This window comes from Equus quagga, chromosome 1, assembly GCF_021613505.1.
Source record: "Equus quagga isolate Etosha38 chromosome 1, UCLA_HA_Equagga_1.0, whole genome shotgun sequence".
NCBI classification, from domain to species: Eukaryota; Metazoa; Chordata; class Mammalia; order Perissodactyla; family Equidae; genus Equus; species Equus quagga.
The window spans coordinates 150,202,049-150,223,264 of record NC_060267.1 but is presented as its reverse complement, the minus strand read 5'-3'; the positions used below and the strand labels follow the sequence as shown (position 1 = coordinate 150,223,264).

Here is a 21,216-nt window from a genome sequence, read left to right as displayed (position 1 = left end):
CAAATCCACAGAAGAGCCTTGAAAGCAGTATGATTCGTTTTCTGAGGCCCCTATTTCCCTGTACAAGTAGTAACCACGTCACATCTAACTCCTAAAGTCAAAGCAGATTCCAATGTAACTAGGACTGCAATCTCTTCTACCATATTGGAAGAAAAAGTCATTGCACAGCCATCTTTATTCAAACTACATTCAGCTAACTTTGAGGGAGTGCTAGTTTTGTCATCTCATTTACTACTCACAAGGGCCTGCACTGCTGGTTATTACATTTCCTTTTTAGAGATGAGACTGAGGAACTTGCTCGAGATCATGAAGAGAACAAGGGAGGGAGCTGAGATTCTGACTCCAAGTCTAGTGCTGTTCCTACTGGTCCATCTTGCCTCTTTTATTGTTGAAACAATAGAATAGAAAGTGTCTTTAACCATAATTCCTCCTAGACCCTCCCCTTAAGCACACATATAATAGGAACATAAGAGATAATTTTGTAATTTGTTGCTGCCACTTATCAAAAGCACTTTTGGCATGACCAAATATTGACAATAATTTACTTATTGCATATTATATTCAAATAGATATGACAGAATTTACATAACCATCCCTTCAATATTAGGAGTTATTTTCAATTTTTGATATTATATAATGTTGCAATGAACAACTTCAGGTTTATAGCATTACTCTTGTTTAAAAAAATTTTTTTTTCCTGAGGAAGATTCGCCCTGAGCCAACATTTGCTGCCAATCTTCCTCTTTTTGTATGTGAGCTGCTGCCACAGCATGGCCACTGACAGATGAGTGGTGTAGGTCAGTGCCCAGGAATCAAACCCAGACCACAGAAGACTGCACTGAACTTAACCATTAGGCTACTGGGGCTGGCTCTAAAAAAATTTTTTTTAATAAAGCCTCAAGTGAGTGGTTACTAGGTCAAATGACATGAGGATTTTATATGGTTATTAATATAGTGTCTACTCAAGTTTTCACCAAATGTCTACACAGTATGTCTTTTGCCAATTATCTATTTGGATCTTGATATTTTAATCAGTGGCATGAGCTCATTATAATATCGATATTAAGCTTGCATCTGTCTATCCCATTTGCCACAATATTCTCTTTTCATTTTAATAATTTTAGTGATTTTTTTCATTGATTATCATATAGCAAAATCCTATTCCCCTAGCCAACTAATTAATGTTTCAGAAAAGAAATAGATGAATATACCAAACACCATACTTCCTTTTTTTTCTTTTTTTTTTAAGATTTTATTTTTTTCCTTTTTCTCCCCAAAGCCCCCTGGTACATAGTTGTATATTCTTCCTTGTAGCTCCTTCTAGTTGTGGCATGTGGGACGCTGCCTCAGCGTGGTTTGATGAGCAGTGCCATGTCCGCGCCCAGGATTCGAACCAATGAAACACTGGGCCGCCTGCAGTGGAGCGCGTGAACTTAACCACTTGGCCATGGGCCCAGCCCCCCAAACACTATACTTCTAAACTTTCATTTCTTCATAATAAATTGTACTTCAATCAGTTTTCAGACCAATCATAAATATTGCTTCTTATCCTACTTATTTAGCTGGATAAATTCAATGTAAGAAGCTGCTCTTTTCCCCATGGAATCCAATAGATTGAATGGTGACCAACTTTTCTTTCCCCAAGATCTCCAATGTGTTTGTTCATTCTTCTAACAAACTCTTAGAAGAAAGTATTGTGTCAGGTCCTATGCTTGGTACCAGGGACATAAACAGCTCCTAGGCCAGAGAGTGAGAAATGTGTGAAAACAAGTTATATCAACACATTATGAGAAGTAGTGTATTCAAGATTTCCACACTATAAGGTGGTGGCAGAAAATGAAGAGTGACTAACTGCAGAGAGATGGATCACAGATGACTCCCTAGAGAAGGTAAGTGAGGTATGTCCTTACGTTCCTGATGGATAGAGGCAGAGGGAAGAGTTCGTGCAGAGGAGGTATAAATACCACTGTCTCATTCATGGAATTTTATGTGCCTCATTTTAAGGCCTGAGAGTCACATACAAGAAGAGGAGAGCTGAATGATGGCACTTGAGAAAAACAGGGGGCCAGGTCATGGAAGGCACCCTGATCAGATCAGCATTTTAGAGAAACACTGGAAGATATCTCTGGAAGATAGATTAGAAAGGCCAAGTCTGCAGGAAATGGAAAGACTAGCGCCACAGGAGTGCAGGCGGTGCTTTAAAAGACTATCTAACATCTGTTAACTAATATTCACTTTGTCATCTTTAATTAGCAGACATAAAAACACTGTGTTTCCACCAGCACTATGGATCAGCAAGAGAGAGCTTATGTCCACTCTCTGAGCTAATGTCATTCCAGCCATCAACCGAGAAGGACAATCAATCAGCCAGTGTAGACTGGTCCTGGGTCAAGTTTCAAATTTCATTAAGCTTTTGAAGTACTGAAAAACACTGTGGCCATTCTCACATTCCCAGGATCCTGCCCAGCCTCAACGACCACCTCAGGTGATCCCAAGATCCACTCCAATTACCAATGTCCTCGACTACAACTTGAATTTCTGCAGAATGACCCATCTCTAAAATGCCAGATGGCCTCTTACCTTTGATAGAATCCCTATGAAGAACTGGAACAAAGCTCTTAAAAAATGGGTCTGAAATCCATTCAAAAGCATACAAAAATAAACTTTACCACTGCCCCTCTCAGGAATCAGTAGGGAGGAAGATGGCACTGACAGTATTACGGTTCATCCTCGAGGTGAAAGTGTTAACCATGTCTGGTTGAGTTTTACCCACACCAAAGAGAATACTTTAGCAAATGCAAATATCATGAGCCTTGTCATGCCTTGAAAAGTCATATCAAAGGTCTGCCTGGAGCCTTCACCATTGAGCACAGGCTTGTGCACTCTGATGGGAAATTATCCCTGGGAGTCCACGTCAGTGAAAGATATTGTCTAGCACTACCCAATTTACTCTTGAAATGGATTAGAGAAGAGACCCATTCCACTTTTTAAGTCTTTTGTGAAGGAAAGATGCAGGAAGAACTATATATGGGGGTATTTACAATCCCATCTCTTTTCCTCAATGCAAGCAAATATTTTGAATATCATTTAAGCAACTAGCTAACTGAATGTCTACAAAGTCTCATAAGAAAGAGTCCACTTTTAAAGTAGTTTATTTCTCTCTTCAAAACCTAAAATATCAAAAAAATGAAGGGGGGAAAGACGACCACGTGTTAAACAGGAAGCTATCATAAGCTACTGAATTACATTAATTTCTGAAGACTCTGTCTCCTTCATTCTCATTCTCTGTCCTTACTGTGCCTACTGGTTAAACGCTTGGGATCCCCTGGGTTTGTCTTTTGCTTGGCCCCCTGCCCTTCTTGCAGTCTCAACCTCCCCTGGACTTCAGCCTCCACTTCCACTGACGACCCCAGAATGTGTGTGTCTGTCCTAATGACTTCTTCCTGGAGCTTCTCACTCTTAAGTGAGGTGCTTGCTGGACAGACACCTCCACCTGGATGTTCCCAGAGGCATCTTGAGCTGAAAAAGCCCAGAACTGAACCTGTTTCCCCCTCCTCGTTTCCAGGCTGTGCGTTCTCTGCAATCCTCTGTCTTAGTTGCTGACCCCCATAGCTATCCAGTTATCCAACCAAGGTTATAACCTGGACAAACCAACGACTCTTCGTTCTTTGTCACTCCTGCATTCAGTCAATCACCAAATCCTCCCAATTTTATCTCCTAAATAATCTTCAGATCTATTGTTTCCTCCCCACTTTCTGCTGCCCCTGCCATCATCTCATTCCTAGGTTACTGCAGCAGCCTCCAAAGTCATGTCCCAAAGGATGGTCCTAGCGGCGTGTTCACAAGGTCATAGGTTACTGTAAAATGTGCCAAGGTAATATAATTTCACCACAACAGGCTAAGACTCTGGTCTCTCTCTGCTCCAGCCTCTCTGAGTCACACATCCTCTTATGTCAGGAGGCTTCAGAGGGATACAGGCATCTGTGGGATTCAACCAAAGGAGGGTTGAGGTGGAGATTTACTTAATTTGAGTGTAGAATCTGTTTACATGCCTCACTGTCACTTCACGAGTATGTAAATTATTGCTAACAGATTATTCCTAACATCCGATATGCTGACTCACTTGCAATAGGATCACACCCTAAGGCATCCAGCCCCAGAAGTATGTGGGTGGTGGAGGAGAAACAAGGTTTGAAATGCATGGGGCCAGAACCTGTCTGTAGAAATTTCTTCCAAATATTATAGCTCATATATGAAAGAACTTGTGAGAGAGTTCCCCAATTTTGATAACAATCCTAAATATTTATACAACATTATCAGGAACAAAATGTGAAGCTTTTATATTTTTCTAAACTACTCATACTAAAAAACAAATTTCAGTCAGCCACGCTAAAGAGAAAGATTTCCATTCTCTCCAGAGAAAAAGACTACCAACGTTTTTGTCACCTGAAGAGACAATAATACAGCAAGCAGTCAAAAGAATGTAAGGAAAGGATAGCAGAGGTATTTCAAACGGTTGATAAATGCAAAATATATTTTTAAGTTTTGTGATGTTCGCTACTATTTAAGTCTTTTAAATTTTTGTAATTTGTAATTTTTTAACTCATTTAAATACACATTCATTTTTGTTGTCTCACCCAATACCTTTTCTGAAATGCATATCTATCTCTATCACTTTCTGTAAGCTCCATAACATGGCATATTCATAGCATTAATGTTCTCAGTGAAGTAGGAGGCAACATCACCTGTACGTTAGGGAGAAAGTAGAGCGGTGATGGTTTACACTAGACAGTGAGGAGAGAGCAACGTGCAAGAAGAGAAATGGAGATAGTTCAAGGTCCAACTGAGATTGGAAGTACAAATCCCTGTTCAGCCAGTCCACACTGCAGTCTACAGTTCCCCTGCCTGGTTCCAGCGCCGGAGTGTGACAGTCAGAATGGCCTGGGCTAGGTGGTGTGGAGAGCAGGGCCCCTTGAACAACAGCATAGAAGGGAATGGGGGGTGATGGTGAAAGACTCTGAAAGTCATCAATCACAAGAGCCAGGGAAGGTCAAGAGAACTGTGAAGGTTTGCAGGGGTGAGGGAGGGGGCAGAAAGAAGCAACTAAAAATATAGGAGAATAAAAATGTGAGGTTAGGATGAGGCCAAATATAAGGTGATGTTATTTGCAAAAAAGTACAAGTAAATATCTGTTTTAAAATCTGATTTGGAGTTTTTTATATATATAAGGCATAGGAAAGCTCACTATTTCAGAAAAAAAACTGTCCTAAAAATAAACCTGCCAGCAACACCACTACTAGGTATATACGAGGGACTTGAACAGATACCTGTGCCCCAGTTTCAATGCAGCATTATTCAAAACAGCCAAAGATGGAAACAACTTAAGTGTCCATCAAGAGAGGAAGAGATAAACAAAATGTGGTATATACACACAATGGAATATTATTCCTCTATAAAAAGAAATGAAATTCTGATACATGTTATAACATGGATGAACCTTGAACACATTATGCCAAATGAAATAAGTCAGACACGAAAGGACACTACTGCACAGTTCCACGTATGTGAAAGAGCTAGAATAGGTAAATTCACAGAGACAGAAAATAACCTAGAGGTTACCAGCGCCGGAGAGGAGGAAGCATTGGGGAGTTATTGCTTAATAGTTACAGAGTTTCTGTCTGAGGTTCTGAAAAGATTTTGGAAATAGATAGTGGTGATGGTTACAGAACATTATGAATGTAATTAATGCCAGTGAATTGCACGCTTAAAAATGGTTAAAATGGCAAATTTTGTTATATATATTTTATCACAATTTAAAAAACTTAATAATGTAATATACCAAAACCCACTGAATTGTGTACTTTAAATGGGTGAATTGTATGGCATGTGAATTATATCTAAATAAATCTGTTTAAGTGGTTTGTGCAATGAAGCAACAGACTATAAAGGAAATAAGTCCACAGGCAATATAATCAAATCAAACAAATCAGTCAGTAACTTGAAAAGGATAATTACAATGTAAATTCATGTACAATTTCTAAGAGACAAAAATAATTAAATATATTGTATGTGGATGCATGCATTTGTAGTAAAAGCAGAAAAATGTGTGTGAATGACAAATTCCATACCAGGAGATTAATTAAATCCGAGGAAGGAGGGAAAGAAACAGGGAATGAAGCTCTAGTTTTATCTGTAACGTATTATTTTCTTAAAAAATCAGAAAAAAAGATTTTTTTTTTTTTTTAGGAAGATTAGCCTTGACCTAACTGCTGCCTATCCTCCTCTTTTTGCTGAGGAAGACTGGCCCTGAGCTAACATCCATGCCCATCTTCCTCTACTTTATATATGGGACGCCTACCACAGCATGGCTTTTGCCAAGTGGGTGCCATGTCCGCACCTGGGATCCGAACCAGTGAACCCCTGGCCGCCGAGAAGCAGAGCGTGCAAACTTAACCGCTGTGCCACCGGGTGGCCCCAGAAAAAAAGATTTTTATAATAACTTGTGTGAAATCTAGGTACTGGGTGTCTGCAATATTATTTGACATATTTAAAACTTTTAAATATTTCATATTTTGAAGACAAATAAATCTCCTAAAAATATAAAGAAATAAAAGATTCTTTTTATAAAGATATTTAAAAACATAGACTATTTGGGAATAAACATATTAAGAAATGGACAGGGGCCGGCCCAGTGGCGCAGCAGTTAAGTGCACGTGTTTCGCTTTAGTGGCCTGGGGTTTGCCGGTTCGGATCCTGAGTGCAGACATGGCACCGCTTGGCAAGCCATGCTGTGGCAGGCGTCCCACATATAAAGTAGAGGAAGATGGGCATGGATGTTAGCTCAGGGCCAGGCTTCCTCAGCAAAAAAAAAGAGGAGGATTGGCGGCAGATGATAGCTCAGGGCTAGTCTTCCTCAAAAGAAAAAAAAGAAAGAAAAAAGAAATGGACAGGGGGCATTTTTAAAAAACTTTAAAACAAAGGGACATCAGAGAAGACTTGAATAGATGGGAAAGCATTTTCTTGGCTAAAAGTCAATATCGTAAATATCACTCCTTATTTGATGTATAAATTTATTACAAAACTAATCAAAACATCATCAGGTGTCTTGGGTTTTTGTTTTGTTTTGAAGTTGACAAAATAATACCAAAGTTTACGTGGAAAAGCAAACTTGCAGTAAAAGCCAGGGAAATTCTGAAAGACTAAAGATGGAAGACTGGTCCTACTAGATAATAAAACATAATAAAGGTAACAAAACAGTTTGGTATTGGTAAAGGAGAAAAAAAATAACATAAAAGAAAGAGTTAAAAAATAGACCCAAATACTTATGGAAATTAAGTAGGTGATAAAATGGGCGCATCAAATCAGTGATAAAATAATGGCTCAGTCAATGAAAGGTGCTGGCATAACTGGCTAGTCATGTAAGACATGAATCCCTACCTCACTCTTAACCCCACCACCAGCAAAAATTTCATGTACTTCAACATTTAAATGTAAAACATGAAATCATAAAAATTTTAAGCACATAAGGGAATTTATTTATACTACTAGAGTGGAGAAGCAGCCATAAAGGAGAGAAGTAATACATTTGACTACATAAAAATTCAAGATTATTTTTTTACAGAAAAAAGAATAAAGAACCCCCAAAGCTAAAAAAATACCACAATAATAGAACATTTTCAAATTATAAAAAAGACAAATAGCCCAACAGAAAAACTGTGAAAAACCTGAACAAGTAGTTCATGGAAAACAAAACATAAATGGACAATTCGTTCATGAAAGGTTGTACAACTCTAGTACTTAATACTAAAGAAATGCAGTACTTTCTCTAAAAACCATCCTTCTTACATATCAAATGGTAAGGTCAAAAGGTCTGATAATTCACAGTATTGGTAAAAGTGTGGGGAAACGAGACTCAACTGATGTAGTTTCGTGGAAGGGCTGTTTGGTAATATCCATCAAAACATTAGGTTTAAACAACCTTGTCCCACCAATTCCATTTCAAGAAAATTTCCTGTAGCTATCCTTGAACTGGTACATGAGATGTCATTTAAATGTTGAAAATAACCTAAATGCCCATCAATTAGAAACTGATTAAGTAGGGGGCTGGCCCCTTGGCCGAGTGGTTAAGTTCGCGCGCTCCGCTGCAGGCGGCCCAGTGTTTCGTTGGTTCAAATCCTGGGCGCGGACATGGCACTGCTCATCAAACCACGCTGACGGAGTGTCCCACATACCACAACTAGAAGGACCCCACAATGAAGAATATAATACAACTATGTACCGGGGGGGGGGGGGGTTTGGGGGGAAAAAGAGAAAAAAAATAAAATCTTAAAAAAAAAAAAAACTGATTAAGTAAACAGCAGTAAATCTACATATTATAATAGCAGGTAGCCATTAAAGAGAATGAGGTCATCTAGGTTAAGATGGCACACACTAAACATACACATCGAATTTCATTCTTTCCCAAAATGCCAAGAAAATCCCAGTATACAGATATTTTTTAAAGATATAAGTACACACAACAGAAGAACAGGGAGGAGAAAACAGCAACAAAACTTTGGAAACTGGTCAAATGAATAGCAAATCAGTAGTAAGAAAGCCAAATCCTAACCTAGAATGGGAGAAAACTAAGAACCAATTCAGTTTGGCTGCAGAATTACCAAAAGGCTCAAAATTGGCAGCACCAGATACTTGTAGAACTAGGAAGTGCAGATGCTAAAATAAGGAGGACTGGGTGAAAGCTATTTGTGAAGCAGTCTGATCCTCAGATTTCTTCTCCTACTCCAAGCCAAGGGTCCTCCAACTCTAGTGCACATCAGAATCACGCAGGGGTCTGTAAAACCTCAGATTGCTGGCCCTACCCACAGAATTTCTGATTTAGTAGAATTTGCATTTCCATCAAATTCCTAGGTGATTCTGATGCTCTGGTGTTTGAGAAACACTACTCTATGTAATGCCCCTTCCTACCTGGGCAGAAGATTAGAGATTTATTCTCTGGAAAGGGGAAAACAGATAGTTTTGGGTTCAACGTTAACCTGCAGAGTTGAGGACAAGTATACCATATCAAAAAGGAAGAATGTGATCATGTAGATAGTAAACAGTAACTACCACCAGTACCCACTCTGCCCCAGGGCCCAGAATGCTGGCAGCCAGCCTCTTACTCCAGGCAGGAAACTGGAAGACCTCTCTCTCTTGGAAATCTTAAAGGCCATAGAGAAAAAATCTAAAGATACTGATACCTTGTAATTTTATATAATTAAACAAAATTAAATCAAAAGTAATCTATAAAAATCAAAAACCAAAAAAGGAAAGAAATGAACCTACTTGTTTATTTGGTTAGTGGCATAACCAAACCCTACCTCAATTAACATTGCCTGTCACAAATTTGGCCCGGAGTGTAGGGGGATGTGGTGGTTTTAACAATATGCTTGCAAATTCTCTGAAACTCTTCCCCTTGATAAGTGGAACTTAATTCCCCTGAGAATGGCCTGGACTTAGTAACTTGCTTTCAATGAAAAGAATATAGCAAAAGTGATGGGGTGTCATTTCCGAGCTTAGGTAATAAAAGGATAGCAGCTTCCATCTTGGAGGTGCGCTCATGGATCCTTTACTTTGCGGGTATCCATGTTGTAAGCAGTCTTACGGAGGGGCCTACATGTCAAGGAACGGAAGCAACCTGCCAACAGCCTTGTGAGGGCTTTTAGAAATGAATCCTTCAGCCCCAGTCAAGTCTTCAGAGTCCGCAGCTTGGCCGACCACTTGACTGCAACCTTGGGAAACTTCATGAGCTAGAATATCCAGCTAAGACACCTCTAGATTTTTTTACCCTCAGAAACTGTTTGAGATAATAAACATTTGTTGTTTTAAGCTACTAAGTTTGCAGGTAATTTGTTATACAGCAAGAGAGAAGAAAACAAATCTCCCTTGAAAATTCATATCCATGACTAGCCCCCACATATATGCGCCACCAGAATTCATACTACTTTATAGTACAAAAACCCCTCAATCTAACAATTTAATTTAGGGGCTGGCCCTGTTGCCTAGTGGTTAAGTTTAGTGTGCACCACTTCAGCAGCCCAGGTTTGGTTCCCAGGCATGGACCTGCCCCACTTGTTGGCAGCCATGCTATGGCAGGGACCCACACACAAAATAGAGGAAGATCGGCAGGAGATGTTAGCTCAAGGTGAATCTTTCTCAGCCGGAAAAAAAAAAAAAATTTAATTTAAATTGTAGTAGTACTTTTCCTCTAGTACTTTCCAGAAACAAATGTTAACTCTCTCTGGAAGAACCCACCTTTGACCCTAAACCTCAAAGAATCCCTAAGGCAAAAGATCCAAGAATTGAGCTCACAGTCAAAAATCACAACACACACAAAGAAACAAGGCATTGTGAGCAAGAGCTCACAGAAATAACAAAGAGTAGAATCAGACAAAGTCTTTGGTGCTGGAATTATCACATATAGACATAGAATAGAAATATCTTTAATGTGTTTAAAGAAATAAAAGAAGAGAGTATATATATAAGGAGAGAGCCAAGAGATTTTTAAAATGACCACGTAGCATTAGAAGTGCCATTGGGGACTTCTGGAATAAAAAATATAATTTAATAATTCAGTGGACAGGTTTAACCTCAGAATTTATAGCTGCTAAAGAGAAAACAGAATTGAAGAACAATAGATCTGAAGGTATTCAAAATGACACAGAGAAAAAGAGATTAAGAGATAAGAAGGCTAGAATCAGAAGCTGTAACAAACATGTAATTGGAGTTCCAGAAAAGAGAGACAGCAGGGTAGAAGTAAATATTTGAAGAGAAAATAACTTAAACTTTTCAAGACTAGTGAAAAAGACACCAAGACACAAATTTTAAGATTTTCCAAAAATAACCAAGCAGGATAAATAAAAAGAAATTCACACTTAGAGACGTCACAGAGAAACTGCAGAACATCAAATAGAAAGGGAAAATCTTAGAAGCAGCCAGAGAGGAAAGACAGGGTACCTTCAAAGAAGCAACAGAGTGAGAATCATCTGACTTCTCAACGGCAACAATGGAAGCCATAAGACAGTATGCTGAAGGAAAATAACTGTTGGTCTAGAAAAGCTACACTTTGGAAATGAGGGTGAAAAAAAAGACACTTTCAGACAAATAAGAATTAAAATAGTTTGCTCACTAAACGAAATTCTACAGAATATACTTCAAGCAGAAGGAAAGCGATCTCAGACGGAAAGATTGAGAAGATGCAAGAAGGAATAAAGAATAAAGAAAGTACGTAACTAGGACAAAGTTACAGTCATGCATTGCATAACAATGTTCCAGTCAATGACTAACAGCGTATACAACAGTAGTCCCATTAGATTAGTACCACATAGCTTGGGTAGGTAGCAGGCTACACCATCTAGGTTTGTGTAAATACACTCTATGACGTTTGCATGATGAAATCATCTAACAGCGCGTTTCTCAGATAGTACGCTCGTCGTTACTCTGTATTCATATATCTGTCTACGTTGCATCTCCACTAGGACGTATATTAGACAAGTCAAACTCAGCATATCCAAATTGAATTCCTGATCTTCCCCCCAGAACTCCACCCTTCAAGTTGCTCGGGTCAAATACTTTCTTTCATACTCCACATCAGGAAGTTCTATGAGCTCTACTTGCTTAGGTAGTCTGAATACAACCAGTGCCCAGTATCTTCACAAGCCACAGTTCCCTCTCAGCTAAATAGCTGCAAAAGCCTTTGAATCAGTTTTCCTGTACTACCCCCGCCCCTCCTCCCAGAGTCTACAAGTACAACTGCCTCCCTGAGTAACCCTTTAGCTGCTCTGCTCAACTCTACAATGAATCTCCATTTCCTTCAGAGGAAGCCAAAGTCTTACAATGGCCTATAAGGCCCTATGGGGTCAGTTCCCCATTTTCTCTCCGAACTCATCTCCTACTACTCTCCCCTTCCCTTCCTGAGCTCCAGCCACTCTGGCCTCCTCGCTAGTCCTTAAAAATGCCATGTGCTTTCCCACCTTTTCACTGGCTGCATTCTGCGGGGAATGCTCCTGCCCTGGATATCCCACACGGCTCTCTCTCCACCTTAAAGTCTTTATTCCAGTTTTACTTTCTCAAGGAGGCCTATGTATACCAAGCAGCTAAAACCGCACCTGGCCTATAGAGGGAACTTACAAATATTTGTGGAATTATTTGTGAATAAATGAACAATGTGGGCAAAGTCAAACACTGTCTGAAACAATTATAAAAATGCCTTATAGGGTTTATTTTTTAAAGAGAGAACTAGAATACATGAAATCTAAACCCAAGAGACCTAACATACATGACATTAATGGCATACAAGTCAAGAGGGATGTAATTGGAGCTAACATGAGATAAAGTTCTGGCTGTGTGGAGAAGGTAAAGATATCGATTAATTTTAAATTATTATAAGTTAAAACTGAATGTTAAAGTTTTTTGAGAGCCAGACATAAAGGAGTGCACACTGTATGAATCCATCTACATAAAATAAAGAAACAAGCAAAACTAACCTAGAGTGACAGAGGTCAGGACAGTGGCTAACTCTGGGGATCGGAGGTTCATGACTAGAAAAGAGCATGAGGGGGGCTTCTGGGGTGCTGTGTGTGGGTTACAGGGCTGTGTTCACTTCACATAAATTCACTGAGCTGTACACTTACGCGTTGTGCTTTCTGGAAGGCATATATTTTAATAGGTAATCACTAAAAGAGTGAAAACATAGTGAATAACTTCCAAACTAGCAGGAGGGTGGAGGATGAAATAAGGAAAAAAAAACTCAAACAATTTAAAAGAAAGTAATAAAGGGAAGACAAAACAGAAAAAGTGAACAAATAGATTATTATAAAATAAAATAGTTGACAGGAAACAACAAGTGTTGGAGAGGATGTGGGGAGAAGGGAACCCTCGTACACTGCTGGTGGGAGTGCAAACTGGCGCAGCCACTATGGAAAGCAGTACGGAGATTTCTCAGAAAATTAAGAATAGATCTACCATATGATCCAGCTATCCCACTGCTGGATATTTATCCAAAGAACTTGAAAACACAAAGGCATAAAGATACATGCACCCCTATGTTCATGGCAGCATTCTTCACAATAGCCAAGACTTGGAAGCAACCTAGGTGCCCATCAAGGGACGAATGGATAAAGAAGATGTGGTATTTATACACAATGGAATACTACTCAGCCATAAGAAATGATGAAATCCGGCCATTTGTGACAACATGGATGGACCTGGAGGGTATTATGCTGAGTGAAATAAGTCAGAGGGAGAAAGTCAAATACCATATGATCTCACGCATAAGTAGAAGATAAAAACAACGACAAAACAAACACATAGCAACAGAGATTGGACTGGTGGTTACCAGAGGGGAAGGGGGAGGGAGAAGGGTGAAAGGGGTGATTAGGCTCATGTGTGGTGATAGATTATAATTAGTCTTTGGGTGGTAAACATGACATAATCTACACAGAATTCGAAACATATTATGGTGTACATCTGAAAGTTATATAATGTTATAATCCAATGTTACTGCTATAAAAACAAAAATTAAAATTAAAAAGTAAATAAAATGGAAAAAAATTAAAAAATAATAAAATAGTTTAATCAATGTCTATCAAGAATTATAACAAATGAAAATGAAAAAAAGCACCAATTAAAAGACAAAAAAGTTTAAACTAGATATTTAAAAAATCCAGAGGGGCTGGCCTGGTGGTGAGGTGGTTAAATGCACACATTCTGCTTTGGTGGCTCGGGGTTCGCTGGTTCAGATCCCAGGTGCGGACATGGCACCGCATGACAAGCCATGCTGTGGCAGGCGTCCCACATATAAAGTAGAGGAAGATGGGCATGGATGTTAGCTCAGGGCCAGCTTTCCTCAGCAAAAAGAGGAGGATTGGCGGCAGATGTTATCTCATGGATAATCCTCCTCCTCAAAAAAAAAATCCAGCTGTATCCTGTTTATAAGTGACACAATAAAAAAAAAGGATATAAAAAGGTTGAAATTAAAGCATTGTGAAAGATATAACAGGTAAATACTAAGCAAAAGAAGGCAGGTAAGCTATATTAGTATCAGACAAAGACTTTAAGGCAAAAAGCATTATTCGAAACGGAGGGTTACCACATAATGATACTAAAGTATTTAATTCTCAACTTGCATACCTAATGACATGGCCTCAAAAACTGACACAAGTACAAGGAAAAGTACATAAACACAACTCTCAGTAAATAATAGAATAAACTGACAAAAAAATTAGAAAGGATATCAAAGATATCAACAACACCATTACTAAGGTTAATCTAATGAACACATATAGGTTATATTCAACAATTATAAAACATACAGTCTTTTCAAGAATACATGGAATATTCATTCATATTGGTATATGCCGGGCTCTAAGACTAGGTTCAACACATTTCAAGAGATTGGTATCATACAGACTACATTCTCTAACCAGAAGGCAAACATGTTAGAAACCAAAAAACTGCAAAAATACTTATGTTTAATAATTGAAAAACCCACTTTTGAACATTTCAAGGGTCAAAGAGAAACCAAAATAGGCATGTTTAGAAGCAAATATAATAAATATATTACATATCAAAACTTACGAGATGGGGTGACAGCAGTACTTGAAGGAAATGTATGACCTTGAATATTTATATTAGAAAAGAAGAAAGGCTGGATTAAAAAGCTAAGCTTCAAATAAAGGAAAAAAATAATAAAGAGAGGAACAAAAAGCTTTGAAACAGAACAAATGTACAAGAGAGAGCTTGCGAGTCCTCACCATAAATTCTGCAGACATTAAACCCATAATAAAAAAACCATGAGCAACATTTTAACCGTACACCTGAAAATTTAGATGAAATGGACAAATTCTAAGTGTAGTTAAGTATAGATCGTATTTTTCAATATGTTGAAAATGTTTCAAAACATAAACTTTAACAGTTAGGCTTAATTTTAACACTTAGGCTTAAATTGAGACTTCGGCATACTTAAAACAAAAAATGTCCATACCATTTATAGGCAGAAAACCTTTGTTTTTTAACTTCAAAACTCAGGTGACTGAGCAGAAAAATTGTGGGTTTTTTTTTTAAACCCACAGCAGAGACAGGAAACCCCACCTGGGTGCTTTAGATGCCTCACAAGGTCACAACGTTAGCAGGACTAAGCAGTTCAGGTGTCAGGACAGGAGGAAACGGCAATCACTCGCCCCAAATAGAAAAATGAGCATTGCTGACAGCTCACATTTGCACAGTGGTGCTTCACAGGCCCACGGATTTTCTCTCCTACAAACTTCAGCTATTTATGTGGGGACACATTTTCTTACTTTTAGTATGAATAATAGTAGTGGCTACCTCCTATTGGACAACATACGTATCAGGACTGTACTGGATGCTGTACACACATTCTTTTTAATCCTTACAGCACAACCAGGTGCTGTCCTCTCTGTTTTACAAATGAATAGACCAGTGGAGTGTCTTGCTACAGGCTCATTCTTAATCAGGTAGGCTCAAGACCAAGTCTATCTCATGCCTCCCTTCATCAGTCCTTTTAACCCCAAAGGCTCCAGGAAGTCATCTATAGAGCACAATGAACCCAAGGCAGGCTCTGTTCAAGACCAGCCCACCATAGCCCAGACAAAGCACCCACCTTCTTAATAACGTCTCGCAGAGCAAAATACTTCTCAGTAAGGTCCCCTGCCTCGCTCAGCGGGGCGTCATAGTCATAGCTGGTGGGCTGTGGTTGGTAGGGCAAGTTGGCCCCTAGAAGACAAAAAATATGCCACTAGTTACTCCTGAAGGCCCTCCTGTGGGACAAGTTCTTTGGGATTCACGGCTTGGCATTGCAGAGGGAGAAAATAAAGGACACATTAGAACTAGTTGTTAAGCGACACAGAGCTGGCCCTCAGGACGCAAGGTTTAGAGAAGTGAGTTTCTTCCTACAGGTGGCCCTGGCCAAAGCACCTTTCAGTCTACGAAGCACCTTCCCCATCCACTCTCTCAGTGGAAGCTCACAGCTGCGACCCTGCTGGACAAGCAGGGGATCTGAAGCTCCCCACAAAATCTGCTCAAAATCTCACAACCAGTAATGGCAGGACTTATGGCATGACCCACATCTCCAGGGTTGCAGATCAACCCTGCAGTCTGCGGTCTTTTTTCATGACCTCGACCTGTGTGGTTGAGAAAAGGTCAGTAGTGGAGACACAGGTAAGTGGGCCAAGGAGCAGCAGAAAACAAGTGAGGGGTTGTCACACCAGACCAAGTGGGAGATGACTGCAGAGACATATTCGCCCACAGAGATTCAAATGTAACCCTAAGGCCTCTGTAATGTCTGCAAAGAGTTGGCGGGTGCTATGGTGTGCCTCTTACATCTCCCTTCAGGACCAAGGCCCTCGCTCATCCCTCCGGCTGCCAGGAGTGATGGCTGCTGACGGCTCTCAGATGTGTCCTTCTGGTCACTGACCTCTGCCGGAATGTCTTGCCCAAGGTTATGACCCTCTTGGGATAGCCCAGATCAAACGATTGACCAACGTGGGGATAAAAAAACCTGGTGCTCTTGCCTCAAAGGGTCATGAATCCCAGCTCCAAACTCCTCTAGGATCAGCTGAGCCACTTTTGAAACTGCATCACAGGCCAACTTCTCCCTCTGCCTAATCCTGCCACCCACACTCTCTCACAAGTGTAGCTCCTGGGAGCACACCCCAATACACTTCCTGTTGAGTAATCTCAGAGTCTGTTTCCATGGGAACGTGACCTACAACAGAAACCAATAAATAATACCAATACTGTGTATACAAAAAAACTAGGAAAGCAAATGGCCTTTCAGTTATTGTCCAAAGGACATAGTTAGACCAGAGGTCCCCCAACCTTGCCACAGATGATATTCACAGGTAGGAGACTGTGTGCAATACTGGGCGGTGACCCTATGCCAGTACCTAGCAAACTTCCTCATGCATGAGAGCCAAATGGAGAGCTTGTCAAAACAGATTCCTAAGCCCCAGCCGAGACTCTGATTCAGCAGGTCTGGGGTGCAACCTGAGACTGTGCGTTTCTAACAACCTCCCAGGTGATGCTGATGCTGCTGTCTGCGGACCAGCAAGGCTCTGTGCCACCCCTTTCTCTTGTACTCCAGAGAGCATTTTGCAATGCAAGTGTGTGAAAATAAGTTATTTTAGGATAATCTTATATCCAACCTAATTTCTAAGTAAATGAGGCACAAAATCTGATAGTTCACCTATGATTTAGTAACAAATTCCTTCAATTGATCCCACAGCTCACAAACGATGGAGCCACCATGGGTGATCCTACTGGTAGTGGAGTTGACAGATGAGTGAGGCTGAGAATCAGGTCATCCCCCAAAGGCTCTGCTTCATTATTTTCCTGTAGAAAATCTACAATTTGAAAGACCTGGACCACTCAACCAAGTGAACTGATCCAGTGATACTTCCATTCCTCCATTTCTTATTAATCAGAGACAGCAGCCTGCCAACAGGTCCATCTGCCTCTGTGGATACATACGTTAAAACACATCCTTTGCTGTGAGATGCACAGAAAAATAAAACCACATCCCTTGCTCCAAGGAGCTCAGCTTCTCCTTTGTGGTCCCTCCCCTAGCTCTAATGTGGCAGTGACTTTGCTGCTGTGTTTCTCATTTACGTCTTGCTCCACACTAGATTGCGTGCACCCTAGAGTAGGCGTGGCTTCATTTACCCAAGCGCCCTGCCCCCTCCAGAGCCAGGTATGAAGGGGGAGCTCAATAAGTGGTTGCTGAGTTGAGTTGAACAGGTGTGACTTGTAGAAACAAACTTTACAGGCCAAGGGAACCCAGGTTGGGAAGCTGACCAGTGGGTGGAAGGACAGCCTGGAAAACTAAGTCTTTGCTCTAGTTGTAGCAGAGAATCTTTCTCTGGATGTTTTCAGACCACCGTAGGGCTGTGTCACAGAGCAACAGTGCTAACTCAAGCGTCCTCTTAGGAGGAAGTTAGGAGTTAGGGAGTGTGAGGCAGCAAGGCAAAAGAAATGGCAAGACCTACCACGCCTCAACTCTCCACATTGTGTGAGAAGTATCGGGCAGTCTGGATCCCATAGGAGGCCCTCACGCAGATGGCGACACACACAAGGCTCAGAGTGTGGTACGCATACCTGCACAGCTTTTTCTCTCACTGCTCTTCTCTGGGAAGCTGGTCTGAAGAACAGCTGCTAAGAAGCACAGACTGGCCCTCCCTCACTTTTCCAAAGAGACCAGGCAAGAGGGCAGGTTGGAGAGGCCTGCAAACACAAGAGGGGCTGGCGCAGGGTCTTCAGATGGCCAGGGGTTATCCAAAGGGCAGTGACCGGCTTTCCAAGGACTGAGTTTGAGTCCAGGCTCCCCTCCCTGCCAGCCGCCAGTTTTTTGACAAGAATGTACTGTTTTAAGTAAAATAATACAATATGAAAAAAATGTATCATGAACTGTAAATTCCAAAAAATATCAGTCTTTATTCCTGGCTTGGATGATTAGTCTCAATTCCCTGAGTGGCATTCTTATCCACTGAATGAAAATGCATCACAAAGTCTTAATTGTTTCTAATGAGAAGAGAGACACACAGAGATGATCTAAAACTTCAATTACCAACCTTGGCAAGCTATGATCTTTTAAGAAGCGACGTGTGAGTTTTGCAATATTGCCATTTCTTGGCTCTAATAATAGTAATAAGAAAAATAATACTTGTAAACTAAGTCTTCTCCAACCCATCCCACGCTGCACAAAAGAGAGCAGTTCAAAGGAGAAACTTTACTAAGAGTTGATGGTATCCAATTACAGATCCTAGGGGATAGAAACCCAAAGGAAGCCTTCAAAATGCAACAGTAGGACATCGTCAGTGATTCAGAGAGAAAAGTGCAGATGTGGAAAGAGGTGGGGAAGGAGGCTTAGAGAACAGTTAATGAAGGAATGTAAAATGGTGCAGCCGCTTTGGAAAACACTACGGCAGTTCCTCAAACTCTAAACACAAGATTTAGTTACCCTATGACCCAGCAATTCCACTCCTAGGTATATACCCAAAAGAACTGAAACAGGGATTCAAACAAATACTTATATATCAATGTTCATAGTGACATTATTCATAACGGCCCAAAAGTGGAAACAACCCAAATGTCCATCAATTGATGAATGAATAAACAAAATGTTGTATATCTATATGATAGAATATTATTCAGCAATAAAAACAAATGAAGTACTGATACACACTAGAATAGGGATGAACCTTGAAAAGATTCTGCCAAATGAAAGAAGTCAAATACAAAAGACCATACACTGTATCGTTCTATTTATATGAAATGTCCAGAACAGGCAAATCCATAAAGATGGCGAGTAGACTAGTGGTTGCCAATGGGTGGGAGGAGGGACAGTGGGGACTTTCTTGGGTATGGGGTTTCTTTTTGGAATAACGAAAATGTTCTGGAATTAGAGGGTGTTAACAGTTGCACAATTTTGTAATATACTAAATACTATACTGAATTGTACATTCTAAAATTATTAATTTTATGATATGTGAATTATATCTCAACAAAACAAAATGTTAGAAAAGAAAAAAAAAGACCACAGCAGAATATATGAACAAGTAATCTATAGCCAGATACTATGAGTGAGACTCGCCCAGCTGGCTTATTTCAAAACAATAAGGTTTCCAAATGCACAAGTTATATCCCTTAAAAAAATTTTTTAAGGAAAAATGACTTTTTAAATTATGTAAAAATTTTCCTAAAAATTTCTAAAAAATGTTCTAATTTTTCGGGAAATTTAGGAGAGGACCAACAAAAATGGAAATAAAAATTGTAAGCACACCCTCTCAAAATCAAGCACCAGAAACAATCTAGCATAAGCTTCTACAAACAGATGTTAAATTGTTCTTACCATTCCAATAGGCAAAATTGGTCCCACCTATAAACATGTACCTACAAGGAAACAAGAGAACAGACAGTACTTGACTGTGAGCCCACAGTTGTGGAGGGCGCCCTCCCCTCCAGAAATTAACACTCACATGTTCACATTCGCCCCACTAGCAAGTATATCATAGAGGGTAGAAGCCACCACATCAGTCTTGGCTTTTGAGTGTCGTTGGCCCCAATGGTCTAACCAGCCAGTATAGAATTCAGAATTGATCTAAAAAGAGAAGAGGACATGGAGCTTAGGGTAGATCTACGACCTTCCAACGCTGTGCCTTCCCTGTAACGATGGCCCTAGTACTCTGCCAGGGGATGGCTGGAAAGGGGAGTTGAGATGCAGTGCTTAATCCTGAGCTGGGAGGGCCAGCGAGGAGTTCCAATAATAACACTGCTGAAACTCAGTTTTCAGGCACCAATAATACAGGTATTCCTAAAAAGTTGTACCTGCACCAAAATTTTGTTAACCAATCCCCCTTTTAAGCACAATAGGGAAGTTTGTTGGGCAAAAGAATCAGAGGGCAAAATACTTTTATAAAATAATCAGCTCCAAATTCACTCTTTGTATGAATCCAGGTTTTCAGATCTCAGGTTGACTTAAAGTGAGTAACTGACTGTTGGTCCGATTATGCTGCAAAGCAGGCCCCGTGCACTTCATGCTTCTGTTGGGCACTTCCCTGCTAAGCCCTTGGTCTCGAGAAGGAAAAAGAAATCTGGACATGTCGTGGGGCCTTCACGTCTCAGGTTCCAGGAAATAGCTCCACCCAAAGTCTGTGAATGCAGGTTCTGCACTGCTCACTAAGCAGAGACCAGATTCAGAAAAGGCTGTTTTGTACAAAGGTTCATACACAGGCGGGGCAGGTTGACCTCTACAGAGAAGACACAGGACATAACCCCTTAAACTGGGCTGAGTAACAACAACAACTACCACTGCGGAGAAGGGAAGAGTGGAGAACGATGGATCGATGGACTGTATACTCCCACCCGGACCTGCCACCATCTCCGCCTCCTAGCCACCTACACAGCATGCCATAAAGCCCTGCAACTCAAAGTGTGCTCAGCAAACCTACATCCCCAGTGTAACCTGGTTGCTTGTCAGAAATGCAGAATCTGTCCCCATCACAGACCACACAGATCAAAGTTTGCATTTTAACAAGATTCCCATGTGACTTGTAAGCACATTAAAGGTGGAGAAGCTGTCACAAAGAGATCTCGAGAGACACAGGCATGAACTCAGATGCCGGCCCTGCCTCTCACCAGCTGTACAACCCTGCGCAAGTGACATAC

At 40.4% G+C, this 21,216-nt stretch overlaps 1 protein-coding gene across 1 annotated transcript in view; it reads right to left on the bottom strand.

The window, feature by feature from the left end:
* GLB1 (galactosidase beta 1) overlaps positions 1 to 21,216 on the bottom strand; it is an 89,355-nt gene that overhangs the window by 32,904 nt on the left and 35,235 nt on the right. The window contains exons 8-10 of the mRNA XM_046666603.1: positions 20,028 to 20,149; positions 19,901 to 19,941; positions 15,656 to 15,768 (exon numbers count right to left, since the gene is read on the bottom strand). Of these exons, the coding sequence (XP_046522559.1) occupies positions 15,656 to 15,768; positions 19,901 to 19,941; positions 20,028 to 20,149 (276 nt within the window). The remainder of the gene's footprint in view (positions 1 to 15,655; positions 15,769 to 19,900; positions 19,942 to 20,027; positions 20,150 to 21,216) is intronic.